At 49.5% G+C, this 21,506-nt stretch overlaps 1 protein-coding gene across 1 annotated transcript in view; it reads left to right on the top strand.

Annotated features, from left to right (window-relative positions):
- Positions 1-402: 402 nt before the first annotated feature.
- Positions 403-21,506, top strand: part of Vapb (VAMP associated protein B and C) — a 34,772-nt gene continuing 13,668 nt past the window's right edge. The window contains exons 1-2 of the mRNA XM_051185392.1: positions 403-562; positions 18,478-18,630. Coding sequence (XP_051041349.1) covers positions 505-562; positions 18,478-18,630 — 211 coding nt within the window. The 5' untranslated portion in view covers positions 403-504. The remainder of the gene's footprint in view (positions 563-18,477; positions 18,631-21,506) is intronic.

The raw sequence follows: 21,506 nt of genomic DNA, 5'->3' as shown, positions 1-21,506 counted from the left end.
AGTAACCCATAAACATTGTGTTTGTAAGAATCATAAGTACTTTATTATATTCAGGCTCAGTAGAGCTTGGCACCACACGTGCGGAAAGAAAGTGGAAGTTTATTCTTGTTAATTATTATTATTAAGTAAAGCACTTAACAACAGTTCTCCCCGCAGGCGCTAACTAAACAGTCTCGCTGGAGACCGCCCCTCCTCCCAAGCTGTGCGAGACCACGCCCCCTGCCGCGGAAGCTCCGCCCCTGCCGTCCCGGCCGATCCTGCTCAGTGCCCCCAGAGAGCTATGCGCACGCGCAGTTTCTCTTTTGCCGCCGGAGCTTCTGGCCTGTGCCGGGGCCGGGCCGCTGCAGCGTGCGTATCTACGTGAGTGCGTGCGTCGGGGCGTGCGTGCCTACGTGCGTGCGTGCCGTAAACTCGCCGGGCACCGCGGCCTCGCCCTCCGCCCCTGCGCCCCGCCGCCCAGGCCGCCGCCCCCCGCCCGCGCCGCCGCCCCCGACGGGGAGGACCATGGCGAAGGTGGAGCAGGTCCTGAGCCTCGAGCCACAGCACGAGCTCAAGTTCCGAGGTAAGCGGGCGCCCGGCCCGGGAGCTGTCACTCAGCGCCCGGAGCCGGAAGGGACGCGCCCTGAGGGCAGGACGCTGTCCGCCTGAGGCCCGCATGCACCAGGCGCCTAATGCATGCGTGTGGAGTCAGTGCATGGAATCTGCCTGAGTCCCCTCCTCTTCAGACCCCCACCCCTCGGGGCAGCCAGCTACAGCCCAGGAGTCCCATGCACACTTTCTGTGTAGTACATACACTTTCTGTATACATTCAAAGGTGCACTTTATACATGCAAGTGTGCGCACGTGAATAAGAAGGTGCACAACTTACAAATATGTATGCACAAATATGTATGCATGTTATAGTGTATACACATACACTAATGCATACTTGTACACACATACTTGTGTATGTAGGTGTGTGTATGTATGTTTGTATGCTTCCCCTCGCCAAATGTAAGGGCCATGACGCAACAGGGACCATGCCAATCCTGTTTCTTCCTTTGTGGCATGTTTTGAGTCACCATCGTGGGCACTGGAGGCCTATAGAGCTCATCACACTAGTATGTAAGATGGTGGCAGGCGGTGGTGAGCGCTAGGGAGGAAAGGGTGAAGCTATCAGTGGAGGTGAACTTTAGGCTGGCTGGTATGATCACCCCAATATCACCTACTTGTAGCCGGTTGTGAAGTAGTACATCTGAATTCTGATCCCAGTAGTTCCTCACGCTTAGCCATTATGCCCACAGACTCTTGGGAAAGCCTCAGGACTGCAGATCTTGCCTTCCAGGTTCAGAATGCGCAAGACAACTTGGTGCACATGGAAGCAAAGACTGTCCGGTTAAGTCAGAAACAACTTCAGGGAGCCTAACGCTGGGCTGTAGAGATGGCTCAGCGGTGTGGTGGCTCTTGCTACCAAGGCTGATGACTTGGGTTCAGTCCCTGAGACCCACATTATCAAAGGAGAGAACCGACTTGTACAATTGTTGTCTTAACCGCCCCACGCTCGGCACACTCATGTACAAACGCACAGCAGACAACATACACAAAAGTTGTAAAATAAAAATACCCGCTTACTGTGGATCCTAGTTTCAGGAAGCCGCCCCACGTGCCAGGAGCCCACCTCGTGGTGAGAGGGTGATGAGCTTTGGTAGCAGCTATTTGGGATTTCGAATTCCGATCCTTTTCCAGGATAACGGTGTCATGTGATCTTCTCCGTGACTACTTAACAGCGATTGTAGCCTCCAGTTCTGACCTTAACTCTGCAGTGCTTTGTGTGTTTGCATCCTGTCATATGTACAGGGAGTCCATCTCTGTGGCATGTGTGTGTGCATGCCTGTAAACTCTTCAGCATGTGCTTTCGTTTAATTTACTTTGCATTTATTTGTTCTGTGTTGGGGGGTAATGTGTTGTCAGAAGACAACTCGCAGGGGTCCTTTCTCCGCTGTGTGGGTGCTGGGGGTTGAATGTGCCCATTGGGCAATCTCGCTAGCCCTCTCTTTTTTAGATGAGATCTCGTGTAGTTCAGGCTGACCTCAGACTGGAGATGATCCTGCTACTTCCTGAGTGTTGGGATCACCGGCTCTGTAAATATTTGATTAACAGATTATGACAAAACAGGTTTTGTGCTAGATGGTTCAGCGCACCTCTGGGATGACGGAAGTCTGGAGTACATTGAGGTCAGCTGTGATGTTCAGAAAGGTGAAGTAGATTGAATGCGGTTTTTTTCTTTAAGCGTGTTTTCAACCTAGGGGATGCCAGGATCTAACTTCACTGAGGGGCATCTTTGATTGACTTTCTGTAATGGTCAATCCTTTGGAGGAGGAGACTGGAAGCCAAATGGCCAAAGTGAATGAGCTAAGTCCGTGGCTTCCGTGGGGTTGTCTGGAGTTCTTCATCCCACGCCCAGCTCTGCCTTGCCTGTGACTCGGCACACTGGTCAACATCCTTGTGTTGGGACCCAGGACAATTCAACCCAAGTCCGTTTGGTTGCACTAGACGCCTCTTCCTTGGCCCACACCCATCCTTTACATCCAGGGAGAGGAGGGGCAGATGAGATGGTCCAGACAAGAGTGAGCACGGGACTGCCACTGAAGCTGGGCGGGATTGTTTCAGGCATGGCCAGTGGTGAACCATGGGCGGGAGGCGTGGCACAGAGTGGAAGGCTGGACTGGCTAGTCCTCGATAGTCAGGCCTGCACACCCACCAGGGTAGGACTGTGTGATGACTTGTTGGTCCGTCCTTGGATTGAGGCCAGAAGCCTCAAGCTCACCCACCGCTGTCCTCTGCTATGTGGACCAAGGAGACACCGTGCTCTGCCTCTTTCGTTAAGTGTGTGTGACCTTGGGCTGCTGCCCAAGGGTCGTTCTCTGACCCTTGAATTGATGGCAGTGCTAAGAAGGTGACACCTTTTCAGCCAACATCACTGGTTGCCAGGGGGATGGTCCAGAAGTTTGGTGTACAATGTCCTCATTCTGGAAGAGGCATCCCGGGACGTGTGGGGTTCTGACAGGCCTGGCGAGTGCCAGCTGTGCATGGTTAGCACAGAGCCCTCATCTCTTGGAGATGAGGTCTTGCTTACTGTGCCATCCAGGCTGGTCTGGAGTGAGTGGATACCCTCCTGCTTTAGCCCCTTAGTGCTGGGATTGTGGATGTTGCCAACAAGCCCAGCTGGGGTGTTTAGTTTCTTGGTTTGTTTGCCTTAAGCTGAGTGCTGAGACAGTAAAACGAGAGGCCCAGTAGTTAGCTCCTTGGGTTAAGGGGGAGAACCCTCCGTTTGAACGGGTGTCCTCTGTGCTGTTGAGAATAATGACTGGTTTCTGGGATCCCTCCTACTGAATTACACTTGTGAGCTGATCAAAGGACTCATCATCCGGGGGATCCTCGACTTTTACTGCAGCTGAAGATGATGGTGTGGAATCTAGTATTGGTCATAACCCTGGGAATCTTAAATGATATGTTCAATCTAAATATGTTCTATTACATATATAAAGTCTATAACTGGACGTGGTGACTCACACCTGTTATCCAAGTGCTCTGGAGACTAAGGCAGGGAGATTATGAGTCCCAGATCATGTGGGTGTGCCTCTCAAGAAAACACATCAACAAAATAAACCAAACCCAAAGGGCTGGAGTGTGAAGGAGGTCAGTGGCCAGGGCCCTTGGTTTGATTCCCAGCAACACACACGCGCGCATATATGCATGCACACACATACACACTTACATAATGCATGTGCACACACATATGTGCGTACCACGATCACACACACACATATATACACATACATATATGTGTAAGAACACACCCACACACACATATATGCACCAATTCCTACGACCTTGTTCTGTGGACCACACTGCACTGTCCTGGTTAAGCACGCAGAAGAGACAGGATGATGGGAAGACGACGACGTGGGGTTTGCCTTTATGAGCTCTGTGGGGGCAGAGTAGAAGCTCCTTCAGGCCAGGGCACCTCCTGAGAGAGTGGACTGCTTCCGAGGCTCGTGGAAGGTTTCTCCACTTACATCCTCCCGGGAGCTGTAACCTGTGTGTGCTTCCTTTCTCTCGGGGCTCTGTCTTTCTCCTCTGTGGTAAGTAGTGTGTCTGTTTGGGTCTTTGTCTAGGAGTCAAGCCTCCCCCACCCCTTCACACCATAGTGGTAGCTGGGAATGCTTGCGGAGTACCTCACTGGGGTGAGGCTTCAGCTGGTAGTGGGCTCGACGCCTCCTTGCCTGCTTCTGGCACTGAGCCACAGCGTCAGTGCCTTGGGTGGGGAGCTTGAGCACTCCAAGCTTGTGGATAGATACCGTCTTTTGTGTGGAGAGAACAGATCAGGTGTGCACACGTATGTGTGTGCATGTGTTGTGTGATGTAAGGTGGGTGAAATTGAGAACAGTCTCCCATTCGGTGGATCCCATCCATCGTCAGCAGGGACCCACACCTTCCCACTGCTCATCGTCTCGGGACCGTCAGCAGGCTGTGCTTTACGGCACAACAAAATGTCAGCCTCGTGCTTAAGGGTTTTTATGGCCATGCTTTAAATCCATCCTGAATAGATCATCTTCATGTGTTTAATTATTAACCAGCTTGCTCATCAAAAAAGCAAGTGGCATTAAGTTTACTAGGCTCGAGTCAAACTTAAATCTTCATTGACAGTGCTATTACTTCAGAAACCTTATCCCTAGGAGAAAAATGTGAACTAGAAGGTAACTTTCTCTTTTCTTTTTCTTCTTCCTCTTGTTGAAAACATTTGTGCAGTCCTTGGCCTTGCACTTGGAAGGTAGGGCCAGTTCTCCATGAGGGAGGGCTTGTGGTGGGCGGCCTGGTAATATTCCCTAATAACTTCTCATCCCCATGTTGATTTATCGTAGTAATTAGTCTGAACTGATACTTATTAAGAGACCAACTCCTCAGCGGCATTAACGCCATCTTTTATTTATTACACTTAGACGGTGTCTTTCTTCCAGAAAGATGTATTTTGCGCCTGTGGTCTTAGGCTAAGTAGTTGAAAATTAGGGGTGGAGCAAGGGAGTATGTTCCTTGGCAGGCTTAGAACTGGAAACTGGAATTTTTGAAGGTGGAGGATTGCCTCCCAGACTGCTTCGTCTGTCCCTTCATTTGGTAAAAAAATCTGCCCTCTGAAGGATGGCCCTGTCCAGAAGGAGCACTTGCTGTCAGCAAGATGACGAGATGAACACAGAATATGGGCTCCATTAGTCGGATGAGCTGGCCATGGAGCCCTGTACAAGTAAAAGCCTTGAATTGTGCTGAAACAAAGTTGCATTATGGTTTTCAGACGCCCCCTCGTTTTCTGTCATTTCAGGCCCTTTCAGGCCATTGTCAGCACATCATACCCAAATGGCTTCGGCCCTTGTTCACTGGTTCTTTGAAGCCTTTACCTGGGGACCGGTGCAGCCTCCTCAGAAGCAAAAGTTCTCAGAGAGCCTTGCTCTAGAAACAGTTACTGAACTAGACAGCCATCCCAAGACTACCTTAAAAAGTAATTGTGTGGTAATAAGATACTTCCTAAAAATCTCCATTTTCAGAATGAAGCTGTTAATGACTGCAGCCGCCTTCATGGCTTGTGTCCCCCAACCCCAATGGGGTGTCTGCTTTCTCATAAGAAGATTTTTTTATTATGTATGATAATAAAAGTAAATATTCACTATTTAACATTGGTTGTCTAATTTGATATTTAAAGGGATATTTAAAATCTATCTCCCCCATCCCGGTGCTAGTGCTGGGTCATACAGGCTTTGTTCTGTGCAGAGAGAGGCAGCGCGTTTACGGCCTTGGTGGCAGTACTGATGGCCATCAGGGTGGTTCTTTCTGTTATTTTGAAGGTCTTAGCATTTGTTAATTTTTACATACAAAGACTAGCATGCTCGCCTTTGCTGAGTAGTTAATCCACTCAAGAAAAATTCGTGGTCCAGATTAATGAGGCCTGTGTCCTTTGAGTACTGATGGGGGGGGTCGCTGGCCCCAGTTCACCCCTCCTGAATTTTCAGCCAAGAGCACCAGCTCCACTCAGATTTTCAAGGTGACTCCTGAAGTCCCTTCAGCTGTCCAGCAAGGGAGGAGACTGGGACAGTCTCCTGATGTCATTTCATCTTTTCACCCTTTTGAAGATCAGCTAGCCCAGTTCTGTGGCACTTATAACTGTGCCTCCCCAGAAACTCTGACCCCAGCGAGCTGTGGTTCCGCCCACTTGTCTTGTGGCTCAGCAGAGCTCATGCACAATGGAGGTTCCCTCCACTTGCAGAGACTGACCAAGTGTGAATCAGGAGAGGCAAGTGTGTGCCCAGAAGGCACTGTGTGGAGTAAACTGTCCTTCCAGGTGTCATGCAGCCTTTCCCAGCTGAGCCCCGAGCCTTCTGACCTGTGTGCTGGCTTTGGGCAGGGTGAAACGCCTTGTAACTAGTGCCATCCTCCTTTGGGGAGGGACAACTCAAGGTTGTGTGTGCTGTGCCCTGGGCTGACGAGAACCGTTGTGAGTCTATGTGCAGTGGGTATTTATCCACAGTTGTGGTACTTGGGCCGTTCATGCCCTTGCGTGATCCTCCTTGCCTTCATCTCTCTCTCCCCGCTAGGCCATTGAGTGGTAGTCTCATTTACACGGTTGAGCAGCTGGAGAGGGCAGCTGTGACAGCCACCCCCTTCCACCCTGTCCCCTCTGTGGTGGGCTTGTTTTCCCCTGGCAGACTGATGGCCTCCTAACAGTCTCCCAGTCTAAGGTCAGTCTTTTTCCCCACATCGACACGGCTTTCAGAAATGCAAATCTGATCATATCTTGCTTAAGTTTGTTAACGTCACCCGTGGCCAGGAGGACGGAGATTAGACCCTTTAGCAGAGAGATGCCAGCTGTCATCCCCCTCTGAGAAGCAGCATCTCCGCCTCCATGGGACTTTTGCACACACCATCTTCCCTCCTTAAGGCTGCCCTCGCTTACTTCCCTTTGCAGACTCTTCAGCACGAGGCTTGGCACTTGTCACTGTGGGTTTTCCTTGGTGTACTGTGTCAGCTGGGGGTGTGCATCTCTCCTCCACAAGCCTCCCGCTTGTGAGTGCTGAGCAGGGCCTGCTGTGTGCAGCCCGCTCACTGGGCACGGTGTTTTCTGGAAAGCCCAGGGCTTCTCCCTCCTTCAAGGGCACAAGATGGTCGCCTTTGCCAACACATGTGCTCCATGCTCCTAGTTAGCTCCCGGATTCTTCCCCAGGCCTCTTTGGTCCTCTCTCCTCCATCCTTGTCCCTGTAGTGCTCTTCCCTGACGAATGCCCTCCTCTCTCCATCCTCACTTAGCTAATCGTCCTCCACACCAGCTGAGGATACAGTGAGTCTGGCAGGCGGCTTCTTGTCTTTTCTGGGCCTTCACACCCCTCTCTCTACTCCTCTGAGGCCCTTCTCCATCCTAGGTTTCTCTCTGTGACCCCTGACCTGCCCTTGGCTTTCCTGGAGACTTGCTGGCCTCTTCCTGGTCTTTTACTGGATGCCTCTATTTCCATTTATCAGGATTCTGGCTTTACCTTCCCTTGTCCTGCCTTTCCTGTGCTACCCATTAGGAACGCCTTCAGCTTTTTCCACATAATGCTGTGTCTACTCTGCGGCTCCAGGAGGCTCTTTGGCTGGCTAGACCTCCTGCCAACCTGGTTGTCACGGACACCATCAACTCCACATGTCCCACCCTTCCTCAGGGATTTACCCTGTCACCCCTGAATGTGTTCCTGTGTCCAGGGATGCAAACATCACCTGTGAGCCATTTAAATCATTAACTCTGGCCTGCTAACTGCACATACCCTTCGGGATTGATGTAGTAGTGACCCACTCTGCCTGCTCTGTGATATTTTGAACTGTTGTGTATACAGTTGGCAGGCTTTGCTTTCTCTAGTGCTGGGATCTCATGCATGCTCTACTATGGAGATGCATCCCCAGCCCTTTTTTTGTGGGGGGAAAGGGTAACCTTATTTTGAGACAGGTTGTCACTAAGCTACCCAGGCAGGTCTTGAACTATCTACCCTCTACCTTCGTACCTCAGCCTCCTAAGTTGCCTGGCATTACAGTCCTGTTCCACTAGGCCTGGCTCAGAAAATACTTCTTAATTGAAATGCGACCTTGAACCTTCTCTGTTTTAAAAGCATTCATTGCCTACCAGCTGTGTTGGAAGACTAATTATTGTAAATCAGTTCGAAGAGTTTATAGTCGACCTCAAGGCTTTGTAAAAGATTCAGGCTCATTACCATGCTTGAGCTTTAGAGACACAGCATGTTGGTCTCACTTGCAGGCATTGCACTTTGTTTCTGGTGGGCGGGCTCTGAAATAATCTTCCAGTGTGCTTACTGTCTCCAGTCTTCAGGGTGGGAGGCAGTAGTGCCCATGTCTCTCTTGCCTGAGAGTCCAGACCAGGAATCCTTAGAGATCATCTTCCAAAAGTTATAAGTTAAAGGGTTTGGGAATAGCTCTATTTATATATTTTACTTATTGTAAACATCCAAAAATATTTTTGTGTTTTATTTTTACACTTTAAAATATTTACAAGCTTTTGTGGTTCTGGGGGTGGGATTTGGGTCTGTGCCCATGTTTGGCATGTTCACTGTCACTGAACTGCATCCTGACCCTTGAACTCCGTTTTAGATAGGGCATTGAGGGAGCTGCTTCACTGAGGTTGGTGGCACTTGAGCTGAGAGGTTGACTGTACAGCTGATGTGTAAATGTGAGCTGATTGGGGAAAGAATGTTAACAGACCCTGGGAATGGCAAGTACAAGGCAGGTGGCAATGAGCCCCGAGGTAGAGGACAGCAGTCTTGTGTCTTGAGTGATAGAAAGGAAAGATGAGCTCGTAAGGGCACAGGCAGGGAGGTTACCTGAGAGATGGAATTGTGCTGTGGTGGGGACAAGGAGGGCTTGGGGGGATTTGATTTTATGGCCTGCCAGTGTGTCTGATGGTTTGGAGTACCTGTGGGAGCCCTGTGGCCTTCAGGACGAGAAAGACAGGTACAGTGGACAAGAGTAGCAGCTATGAGAGCAAGGTGAGATACTCAGATTCTGACTGTCTTGAGGGTGGAGCCCCAGAATCTGCTGACAGCCAGGTGCTGGAAGCTAAGAACTGGCTTGGAGAGGGGCAGCACGGGGAGAGCAGGCCTCAGACAGGTTGGGTTGCTGTGGCTAGTGCAAATGTGAGGAGATATGCCAGAAGAGATGGGAAGTGGGATAGTGGGCCTGGAAACCTGGAAGTCAGGGTTAGGCTGCAGAAACACATGTGGGAATCACAGCGCATTGCTAGGAAACAATAGAAAGGAGTAACCTCCTCTAACTGGAGTGTCTCCCTAGCCCTTCTAAAACAGAAGATATTCGAGCAGAGCCTTGAGGAATGAGCATGCCTCCCAGAGCAGAGGAGGTCTTCCCATCTAGATCTCCTCTCACTGGAATGGCTACTTTGGGTCTTCAGTGACAGGGAAACCAGACCAGAATCTACCCTAGCTGACCAATTGTGCGCTGCCCTTTGTCACAGTGCTGAAATGAGAAGTCTCATTGAGCAGAGAGGGACACAGAAGGCCAGCTGTGTCCTCCACAGGTTCTGCCCTTTGTACTGAAGAGGGGGCAGCTTGGGGGAATTTGTGGCCTGCAAGGTTGTAACTGCCATGAACCCTTACTTGCATTATAGTAGCTGCAACCCAGAGGCATTGGGACCCTTGCTCTGGGGTCACACCTGCCCCTGGGCTGGGTGCTCCTCAGCTGGCTCCTCTGTGTGCACAGACTGTGTTTGTGGGGAATGGCTTGCTCTTTGTGGCTACAGTGAACATAGAATTTTGGTCTTTTAAGTAGAGAAAATTTACTAGATGTTTGTTCGTTGATGCGGTTAGAGATTGTGCACAGGATCATTTAGCCTTTGAAGATCTCCTTGGATGGATATATAAAATTCTGCTTGCATTGGATCTGTCCTGCTGGGTGTCATAAAGAAGTGTAAAGGCTGTGCTGTGTATGGGCAGCCATTATTCTATTAAAAAAAAAAAAGGGAATATCACAGAAAGTGTGTGTGTATGTGTGTGTGTGTGTGTGTGTGTGTGTGTGATTTGTAGGCAAGGCTGGCTTGGAACTCATAGTAATTCTCCTGGCTCAGCCTCCCAAGTGCTGTGATTACCCCCATACCATCTGAGCAGTGCCTCCCATTAGGTTAGCTAGTGAAGGATCTCCTAATGTGATAACAACTCCTGTCAGAGTTGAACATGAGGTCCTCCTAGAGTTGCTCAGACTATTGCTCTGCTGAGCGTGTTCTGAGCAGTAGCTCTGATTTTTTTTTAATTTTTATTTATTTATTTATTTTATATAACCAAGTCCATTTAAATGAAAACAAACATTTATAGACAGTATTTGGGAATTTGGGCGTCGTTCTTTCCAAACTACTTCCTGCTGGTAAGGGGCGCTGTCATGGGGATTCTAAGAAGATGCAGAAATCCTGGCTGTAGTCTGCAAGGCTGCTTTGTCCAGCTGTTTTGAATGTAGGATCACCTGGTACTCTGTTTCAGGCGGTCTGGCTTGATCAAACCACATTAGTCTGGAAGGAATCCACAGTAGCTCTGATTTTTATAAATTATATCACAGTGACTGCCCATGGGGTAGGACAGTATCTTTGTCCTGCCTGCATGCACAGATGTGCCACAATCTTTTCTCTGAGACTGGGTTTCACTGTGAGTTCCAGGCTGGCCAAAGACTCACAGAGATCCACCTGCTTCTGCCTCCCAAGTGTTGGGATTAAAGGTGTGAGCCATCGTGTCTGGATCTTCCTTACTTATAGAGTTTGGTATGGTCTCTTTCCGGTATCATAGCTGTGATCCATATGTCATTGAACATGCTTTTCAGACATATCAGTCGAAATACAGATCCCGGTTCATTCTTTCGCATTGCTGTGTCGTAGTCCCTCAGGGAAACGTAGTACATTGGTTACACACGAGAATTCTCCTAGAATCTGAAGCCTCAGCTGCTTTGTTTCCCGGGCTGCTCCTTCTGTATAACATGCCATGTTCCCTAGGTGGCTTTCTGAGGCTGATCTCAGGCCTTTGCTAGCAATGTGGGCCATTGCGCTTTTAAGCTCCGAGAGTGCTGGTGCTCTCCAGTTCTCCCACCTGTGGAGGACTCCATGACAGACAGTTTAAGGGGCTCAGAAGCTTGGAGTCAGCAAGCCTTCAGTAGGGGGTTGTCATCTACTTCTGCCAAGCTGGCCCTAGGTCTCTTTGATATCACTGTCAGTGACAGCTCTGGGTGTTGATTCCTCGGCTGTAATAATGGGTGTGACGTTTCTCCGCAGTCACCTGCCTCGTGAGGGTGCTGGGGAGGATGCTTTATTAGTTTAGAATACTTTGGGTCTAAAATTTCTTTGGAACAATTTTGTCTATATGTGGAGTTCTTTATGTGATTATTTCAAAACAAGAGCCGTAGGATTGGGCTTCATTCTACATGGCTAAAAGCATGCTTTGGTTTTGTTTCCAAAGCACTGAGTTAATGTGTGAGCTTATAGCCAATCAGGAGGATACATTTAGGAAAAACAGTGACTTCTTGGAGGTTTCATGGCTCTTGAAGAGTTGGTCCTCTCTGAACATGTTGTATGACCCCTTGATCCGCCTCCTGCGCTCTCAAACAGGGTCCTACTGTGTAGCCCAGGCTGACCTTGATCCTTCTACCCCGGTCTCCCTTGAGCTGTGATGATACGTGTGTGCTCCTGCCCACCCTTCGTTAGAAGGAAGGAACGTTTTAATGGCTGACCAAGTCTTACCAGAGCATGATTGAGAGACCGTTTGGTGAGAACAGCACACTTAAAAGGACTTCAGATTTGGTCCTGCTGCTTCACTCGGCAGCATGGGAAAGCTCACACTGGCCTGTCCTGCACTCATCCAGCCCCTTTGCCCTTGGTGGAGGCTGTCCTAGGCCTGGATGTGACAGTGGATGTGGTCAGTCTGTGGAAAAGGAAGCAAAGAGGGCAAGGCACAGTAGGTCCTGTGGGGAAGATGATGAGGTTGAAGAGCGAGCCGCACCCCAGGGGACATCCGGGAAAGGACCCGGCATTCAGTTCTCTGCTTGGCCCCCTCCTCTTCATGCTGGAGACCCTGCTGCAGCAACTCTGCTAGGTGCCGACCGCCAGCTGTGAGGAGGGGACGTGGTTTCCATCAAAGAGGACCAAGTAGGGCATTGTAGTCAGGAAGAGAAGGCGGGCATCAGGGCCTTGTACGGTGAAAACACCGTAACAGAATGAGTAGAAGCAGCCAGTTTGACTTCAGAAGGTCTGTGTCTCCCGATTTTAATATATTTCCCATGTACAGAGTCTATTGTATTGAGACCTCAAGGACTGTTTTATTGTCCCAGCAACATCCATCAAAAGCCTTCTCTCCCGCCTGAAAGCTCCCTGTAGGGTTGAAGCGAACGTGGCTGCTTATTGTTTGGAGGGTCACGGAGAGGGGAGTCACCTTTCCATGCAGACTCAGGGCTGCAGCCGAACTAATAACACCAGCTTCAGTCTGGAAGGCCGGAGCCTGGCAGACTACATGTAACTTGTGTGGCAGCCCATGCAGTGTGGATTCCAAAGGCTTGTGGCCATACGGCTGACAGATCACACAGGAAGGTGTTCATAAACTAGAATCTCATGAGCCCTCCCTAGGAGAGGAAGAGAAGGTTTTTGTGCAGAACAAGAGTGTCTGTCAGTGATCCTCACCCGCTGTGCTGGTTGGAACTGCACACCCAGGTGTACCCTGCCACGCCCTCCTCTTATAAAATAACTCTTGCATAGACCCTGTGCTTCATGGAAGAGTTTGTAGAAAGGGGAACCCCAGCAGATCAGCACCCCACTGCTGAGGACCCACTGAGTACCGGCTGCCTTCCGCACAGCCTGGGACCCCACAGCCACTGAAGTCCATTGTCTGCCTGGGCTCTGCTGGCAGCTGATAGGCTCTCATACTGCTTACCCCCTCGCTCTGCCAGCCCAGGGCCCGGCCACCATCTCTATAGTTGAGCCCTTTCCAGAATGCCGCATGGTGACTGGCACTTAGGATATGAATGGAGGGTCTTGCCGTGTCTTTTCATGGCTTAATTACTTTTGTTTTTTTCTTCTTTTTTTGGGGGGTGAATATTACTCCCCTGTTTGGATGTGCAACAGTTCACCGTCTCTACTCTCTGAAGGACTTGGTCTGGCCTCTGGTGAGATTGTTGAGTCTCCACATCAAGTGAGTGTGTTGGGTGCCAAAGAGTGATGCCTGGCGTAGATAAGGAGATTGTGGTTGGTTTTGTAAGAAATACCGACTGGTCCAGGTGTACGGCTTCATGCTAGAGCCCTTGCCTAACATGTGTGAGGCCCTCAATTTAATTTTGAATAGCACCACGAAAAGAAAAGAGAGAGAGAGAAACCCTGGCTCCCTCTCAGTGTGGCCCCACCAACTTCAGCTGCTGGGAAGCGAGTGACCACACCCCACTGTCTTCAACCTGTGTTTTCCTAAGAGTAAAGTGTGAGCATCTCCCCGTGTGCCCCTGGCCCTCTGCTCGTCTGTGGTGAGAAGTCTACATCTCTTTTGTTTATTTTCAAACCAGGTGGTGCATTCTCTCACCGTCACGTTTAAGAGGTTTCTGCCTGTTCTGCAGACGACCCTTTCCCAGGCCCTCCTTCCGCAGATAGCCCTCCCCCTGCTCCTTAGCTGCCTTTGCTTCCTGCCTGTTGGGGATTTTTGACTTTTCAGTGCTGGAAATGGGAGTCAGGTTTCTTGAGTGTCAGGCAGCTGTGCTCCGGCAGAGCCCCAGCCCAGACCATGGGTTTGGCATTTTAATGAAGCCCAGCCCATCACTTCTTTCCTCCATGGGTTCCACCATGCTTGTTTTTTTTTTTTTTTTTTTTTCCTTCCTAAAAAGCCACCCAAGTCCCATGTCGTTTAGATTTTCTTACACGTTACCTTCCAGGAGTCTTATTTAGGATCTATTAACTTACTCATTGCAAAACAGTGCCCCATCTGTAGTCTTGGCTGGCCTGGAACTTACTTTTTAGACCAGGATGGCCTTGAACTCACTCAAAGAGATTCCCCTGCCTCTGCCTCTGCCTCCTGAGTGCTAAGACTAAAGGTATGCGTCATCATGCCCAGCTCTATTAGGCACTGCTAGTCTTTATTTTCTAGTAGAATTGAATGCATCATTAGGCTTCAACATGTAGTGTTGCCACCTATCAGGCAGAGCCCTGAGAGACACTGACCTCTGCAGATGAGAAAGGCCCAGGCTGAGCTCACTTTGGCCTTTATAGTTGCTGGATGTGAACTCTTCAGCTGCTGCCTTGCTGAGTTGGAGTTTGGGTTTTCTGGCAGGAGGAGTTCTGTGTTAATGATGCTCTCTGGGCACCTGCCACCACAAAGTGCTCGGACCTTGCAAAGGCTGGGGGAGCGCTTACATATTATCTGGGTATTTCCTGATTCATAAACTTACCCAGCTTTCTTGTCTTGCTTTGTTTGAGACAGGACCTTACACCATAGCCTGGAATTTCTTGTTGTGCATTGTGTAGTTCAGTCTGACCTTGAACTCACAGCCCTCTTGCCTGGGTCTTTGGGATTGCACCTGTGAGCCACTGGTTCCTGGCTTGAATCTGGGTGTCTCTGGAGAGATCTCAGCACCTGGAGCTTCAAGATAGTGCTTGAAGTCTGAGCTTGTGTGCTGTGGCCTGCAACAAAACAACCATTCTCCCCATCCCCTGATGTGAATATGAATACTCCTTCTGGGTCTGTGTTCTTTGCTTTCTCAAACAAGTGGAATTCAGACCTTACTTTCTTAAGTAATTTAAAAGGACAGAGAAGCAAGCCACAAGGCCTGGGGAGGGTGCGGGGTGGTTTATGCCATGCTTAGCTGGATCTAATCCCTCTGAGAACAGGTGGAGGAGTTCATATTCTGTTAGTTAATGCTGTTTCATGAGCATCTTTATCAACCTTAATAAGTGCCCGCAGGTGCACACAGCTGTAACGGGGAAGGAAGAACCCATTCAGCCTGTTACAGTGAAGAAAAAAGTGTCAAAGCACTCTGGGAATTTACTTCAGGTTGGGGTTGCTTCTCTGTGCTCATTCATGCTGGAGATGTGTGGTTTCTAATTTCACACAGACATCTGGACCAAGGGATGGATGACAGGGAAGAAAGTAATTAAAGGAAGTGATGTGTTCCAGCTCTGGAGACACAAATCATTCCCCCCCCCCCCATCTCTTAAAAGAAAAAAAAAACTTAACTTTTGAAGATTTCATTTGTGAAATTGACTTTGTATTTTATATAAGCAATGTTTAAATTCATTGGTAATAAATATGCATGTTTGCGGACTAAAATCCCATTGTTTACGTAATGGTTTAATGGCAATGGCAGTTTCATGAAATGGAAGTGACTAGGAAAAGTCTGAGTGATGCTCATAAGCCTTGCCATCATTTTTATTGAGGTTTTTTTGTGCGCTCTAATTCATCAGTACAGGGGAAAGGAGAACACTAACATGGTTTATCTCCTGTAATTACTCAAATCGAATTTATTTTCAATAAAATTCTTGGAGTAAATTGCCCAGAGTGGGACGAGGAGGATTGGCCTGTTTTTACAAAATGCCTTGATTTTTACCCATGAGACTTTGCTGTCCTGTCAGTGATGTCTATGTTGCATGTATTTCCAGCATGGCTCCCTCTAGAGTTTTACAAATGAGGGCCCAGACCCAAGGCGGGCGCTAAGGGAGAAGTGCTGCTTATCTTATCCCACTCCGTGTTACCATTACGGCTCTTCTTTTAATAATTTAGACCATCTTTTATGTGATTCATGTAAATTGAAACACCATTTAGATTGCCACATAAAAGGCGGCCCAGAGAACTTGCCGTGGTGTGCTCAGTGGAATCTGGCTCATGTGTATAGAGTCCTAGAAGAGGGTGGTGAAGTCTCCACCTGGGTTCCCTGGCCCAGCCTTATGGGAGCAGAAGAGGAGGACACTAGGAGCTGGGTGGGCGTCTTCAGAGCTCTGCTTCCCCGTGAGGAGCTATCTCTGTGTCTGTGGTGTGGTGGATCCGGTCTGCTGCTCTTTCGACACTCCTCAGGAAGCTTTGCAGCCCGCTTCTTGGTAAGCTCCTGGGTTATGTTCAGATGACCATTGTCTACAGGCTCCTCTCTGTACCCTGGATTGGCTTGGAACCTGCCATGTACCTTTAGCTTCCGATCCTCCTGCCTCTGTCTTCCCAAACGACCCACTGTGGCTGGCTCTTCTCCAGTAAGGCTATTGATGTTGGGAATGAGCCCTTTAGGGCCGTGGTGACTTTGTCTTCTGCACTTGCAGAGTAGTGTTGGGTGTGTTTATGAAATACCCGCCTGGACACTTGTACCCGCGCAGGCTCTAGGCCTTACCACGGCCTCTGACCCTAGAAAACCAAAGCTGTTTTTAGCTCTCCTTTTTATAGACTGTGCTTCCTTTGCAGTGATCCCCACCTTAGGTAAAGGGGGATCATCCTTCCCGTCTCCCCATGAGTCAGCCAATGTGCAGTGGACATGGGATAGGGTAGAATTCCCATAAGCCCCTGGACATTCTCAACACTAAGTGTCTCATTTCTCCCTGGAGGCCAAGAACTTGTTGCAAGGGTGGTGCCCGGTCAGCACCCAGCTCTCACTCTCTGTGGCTGAAAACCCTTTGTGCACAGGTTAACTGCCTCCCGTGCAGTTAGGGAGCCCGGTGGTTTGCGCTGTGGAGTCAATCCCAACGCCTTTAGGAAGTCTTGGCTTTCAGCCTGGTTCCTAGAGCCAGCGCAGGGCTTCCTGAAAGGCAGGCAGATGGAGACTGTCTTCAGGCCTTTTGACCCCCACGGCACTTTCTACCGTGTTCCCCAGAACTGAGAAGAGCTTCTAGGATAAGCGGTCCTCAGTAGGCGATGCAGTCCTCTGGTGGCATGCGCTGGAGTGCATGCGTGCAGCCCCCGCACCGTGGAGAGCAGTGAAGTGGGGCCAGTGTGGGACAACAGGGACAGCGGGCGCTACGGCCCAGGGCCCCTACTCAGGGTCCCTGTATGGACGTGGCGCCAGGCTTCCAGCCCTAAGTTACTCTGTGCTCCAGGGGGCTGGAGTTGGAGGCGTGGCCGGTGACCATGTGTGAACGGAGCACAGCAAGGGTCGAGGTTCAGCAGGTACCAGCTGCTGTGCATCAGCAAGTGTGAGAACCATCTTATGCTCAGGGTGCCCCCCCCCAACGGAAAGAATAGTGCTTTCTTCCCCTGCCACTGGCTGCCTACAGTGTGCTTCATTTTGGACTCAGCCTCAACCCCTCAGTAGTTTGTAGTTAAGCTAATGTAGTAACCATTTGTAGTTAAGCTAAGCCAGCCTAAGGCTCCAGCTTCTGTGGAGATAATCTGTGCGTGGCTTTCTTCGTGGTGGGTGTGCCTTGAGACCTTTGCTGTGTCCGGGCACAGTGCGGGGAATGGAGATGGACAAAGGACAACCCTGCCCTCGGCAGCTGAGGATGCATTTCAGAGCATATCTCTTGAGAGTCTGTTGGGGCCTCTGACATGTGACAGGTGAGCCAGTGGATATTCTTTGTAACCACGGAAACACACTCCCCTCCCCTGCTTCCCTATAGATGTGAGGGCGGAACCGAAAAGCCTGCCTGTAGGGAACAAACAGGTGGCCCTCATGATGAAAGTAGCTAAACGTGAAATGGATCTAGGACTGGGGAGGTGCGTGCACAGATTCGGATTTGCTGCGTAGCACACACGTGCATGTGCACATGACAGGAGGTCTTGGGGTTCCTCTCCCAACCTCACCCCCTTGTAAGCCCAGTGATCGGGTGTCCACTGAGCAGCCAGTGAGAGGCAGTTGTGCAGGCACGCACCGTGCTTACTACTAAGTCTAGATGGCTGCATGAGCTCCCACACGGTTAAGATTAGTTACCTCAGGCACAGATGAAGCTTATTAACTTCTCTTTATACATCTTTCATTGTTTGGTTTGTTTTACTTTTTTAATTAAAAAATCTAATAAAGTAGGAAATGAATAAGTAATAGTAATAAACAATAGCCCAGAGCCACAGAACGTCGCTCTAGGCTTCTCGGGTGCCTGATGCTTAGAGCTGCTAGCAGGGCTCTGTCTGAGCAAGGCCAGCTGTCCTTGCAGTCACATTGTTAGGGGTCCCTCTCTACAGAGTCCTGCTCACCAGAGGCCACTCTGCTTTTAATAGTCGCTGGGGACCCCATGCGTGGCGCTTCATGTAGTTTCTGCCAGATTCCACAGCGGTTTTGTGGAGCGAATATTGAACACAGGTGACTGTCATTGATTGGGTTTGGACTGTGTGGTTCTAGATCCTGTCATTCATACAGGTCTCGGGGTGTCTTCTGAGCTGCAGTGGCGTGGTGGGTCCCCAGCTCGTCCCGCGCCGTATCTGTCCTCTCTGTCCCCTACACTTTCCTCACAGGCCCCCAACAGCTCTCTGTTTTTCCACGTAGGCCCCTTCACTGATGTGGTCACCACCAACCTAAAGCTTGGCAACCCAACAGACAGAAACGTGTGTTTCAAGGTGAAGACCACAGCACCACGCAGGTACTGCGTGCGGCCTAACAGCGGGGTCATCGATGCGGGGGCCTCTCTCAACGTGTCTGGTAAGTGCTGGGCCCGAGCCTAGGGCTTTGTCAGGGCAGGAATGTTCAGGGCAGTGCTGGAGGCTACGGACTTCTCTCCACCTCTCCCACCCCAGCCTAGGTAAAAGCTTGGTTTGTGCCAACTTCAGCTTTCCATAATCCACATCTCTTTGTTTTAATGCTTGCAGCGCCTGCACCTTAGTAGTGGAACAAAGACGTGAAAGCTGTGGCCTTAGACCTGGCTGCAGAGCAAACGCCTCCATTGTTTGGAACTAAATCTGCACTTTCACAATACGTAGAAAGGGACTGGATAAGCTTAATTTTACTTTGTGGGAGAATACTAGCTGGAGTTCTTTTCTTGAGCTAAAGGATTTCCAACAGTATTCATGTCGTCTAGTGATTGGAGGCACACTCTATCTACTGAAGCTGAGGAGATGGAAACAGACATGGCTGTGGGCCCTGAGTGTTATGATGCTTCCCCAGCCCTCAATCGGGGTCCATATTTTCCAGAGCCCAGCTTCTGGAAAGAGGGTGATGAAGTCCCAAATTGAGAGCTGGTTTTCAGAATTGAGGTGTGAGTGACGTGTTGGAGTTTAAACGTGTTTAGAGAACGGCGGGCTTGCGGCTCATTAGAGCTGGTGATGCTCAGAGGGGCTGTGGGGGAGGATGTGTCCTTTAGACACCATGACTCAGTGTCCCCAGCTCCAGCATCGTTAGAGGCCACCTCTCATTTGAAGTGAGTGCCTGTCTGGCTTTTTCCGTGATAGATTTTGATTGTGATGCATTTGGCTATTCATTTGACACCTAAGAGAAAATGACTCACCTCTTTGGAAAGATACAAGGTGTTTCATTATCTCGGACTCTGATTCCTCGCCTCTGTAGGTGCCTCTCATCATAGAGCACCCACCCCAGCTCCCCTGTGTGCTCCTTTCTGAGTGTGCAAGGCCTGGCGTGGACTCCTGAGTCAGATCTCCGGTCAGGAGCAGTTAGCTGGTAACCAGCACCTGTGGAAGGGTTCCCACTGCCAGACCTCACACACCGCCATCATTTGCACTGCACAGGATGTAGTGTCACGCCCATCCCATGTGCATTTTGAATCGTGAAGCTGGTGTGTGACAGCCAGCGCTGTGTGACTGGCGTGCTAGGAGGAGGGGATAGTCAGTGGGATTTCTGCTTCCTCCATGTGTCCTCAATGTCTGTTGAGATTCGTGCAGCTGGATTCTTCTGTCCCTGTTTTGTGTGTGTAGTTGAACTGTCTAAACCCTGTTCCTTTCTAGCTCCATCCCCAGTTTCCTTATCCATAACACAGGTTAGAAAAGTTTGAGTTATCAGCAGATGGAAATCACCATTTTTTATAGGAAAATAGCAGCCTGGTTTTCTGAATAAAGTAATCTCAGCAGATAGGTAGTGTAGGCGTGCCTCCTGATGTTAGAGGTAATTGTGTGTGTGCACTTTCACCAGGAGCAAGTCCTTCCCGGTCTTGGGAATGTTCTGAGGGCCCTCAGGCTCCTCAGTGAAGGCTGCTCTGGTCTCTGTGTCTCCTCTGCTGATCAGAAAGTAAGGAACTGGCATGGATGTGAGCCGTGAATCGGAGATGGGATCCATCGCAGGGGTGGGAGAACAGGAGCTTTCCCTGGTGAGGCAGGGTGGGCACGAGAGAAGTTTCTGTGGAGACACTGCTGTCTGCCCTTGGTGGTGGCCTCAGGGCCAGGAAAGCCAAATAGTCTGTGTAGTCTTAGGTCCTGAGTGTGCAAAGGTCACACTTTAGACATGCACATCTTAGGTAAGGGGTGTGCAAATGTCACACTTTAGACATTCACATCTTAGGTAAGGGGTGTGCAAATGTCACACTTTAGACATGCTCATTTCTTAGGTTCTAGGTATGCAAATGTCACACTTTAGACATGCACATCTTAAGTTATGGGTGTGCAAATGTTACACTTTAGATATGCTCATCTTAAGTTCTAGGTGTGCAAATGTCACACTTTAGACTTGCACATCTTAGGTTCTAGGTGTGCAAATGTCACACTTTAGACATGCACATCTTGGGTTCTTGGTGTGTCAATGTCACATGTTAGACATGCACATCTTAAGTTATGGGTGTGCAAATGTCACACTTTAGACATGCTCATCTTAGGTTCTAGATGTGCAAATGTCACATTTTAGACATGCTCATCTTGGATTCCAGGTATGCAAATGTTACTTCAGACATATACAACTTAGGTTAGGCTCTGGGTGTGCAAATGTCACATTTTAGACATGCATACCTTAGGTTCTGTGTGTGCAGATGTCACACTTTAGACATGCATATATAGGTTCTGTGTGTGAAAATGTCACACTTTAGACAGGCACACCTTAGGTTATGGGTGTGCAAAAGTCACACTTTAGACATGCATATATAGGTTCTGTGTGTGAAAATGTCACACTTTAGACATGCACACCTTAGGTTATGGGCGTGCAAGTGTCACACTTTAGACATATGCATCTTAGGTTCTGGGTGTGCAGATGTCACACTTTAGACATGCAGATATAGGTTCTGTATGTGAAAATGTCACACTTTAGAGATGCACATCTTAGGTTCTGCGTGTGCAAATGCCACACTTAGATATGCACATCTTAGGTTATGGGCGTGCAAATGTCACCCTTTAGACATGCACATTTTAGGTTCTTGGCATGCAAATGTCACACTTTAGACATGTTCCTCTTAGGTTCTGTGTGTGCAAATGTCACACTTTAAAGGCGCTCATCTTGGTTGGGAAGCGCTGTTCTTGTCCAGGCCTGGGTCCTCAAGGGGTGCAGCTACTGGGTGGACAGTGTGGTGAGTTCGAGCCCCTAGAGAAGGCAGGTTCACAGACAGAGCACTGTCCTCAGTGTGCTCACACCCACTTGTTGCTCCA

The sequence above is a fragment of the Phodopus roborovskii genome, unplaced genomic scaffold, assembly GCF_943737965.1.
Source record: "Phodopus roborovskii unplaced genomic scaffold, PHOROB, whole genome shotgun sequence".
In the NCBI taxonomy this organism is placed as follows: domain Eukaryota; kingdom Metazoa; phylum Chordata; class Mammalia; order Rodentia; family Cricetidae; genus Phodopus; species Phodopus roborovskii.
Note: the sequence above shows the minus strand (reverse complement) of the source record. Positions and strands in the feature narration are given on the sequence as shown.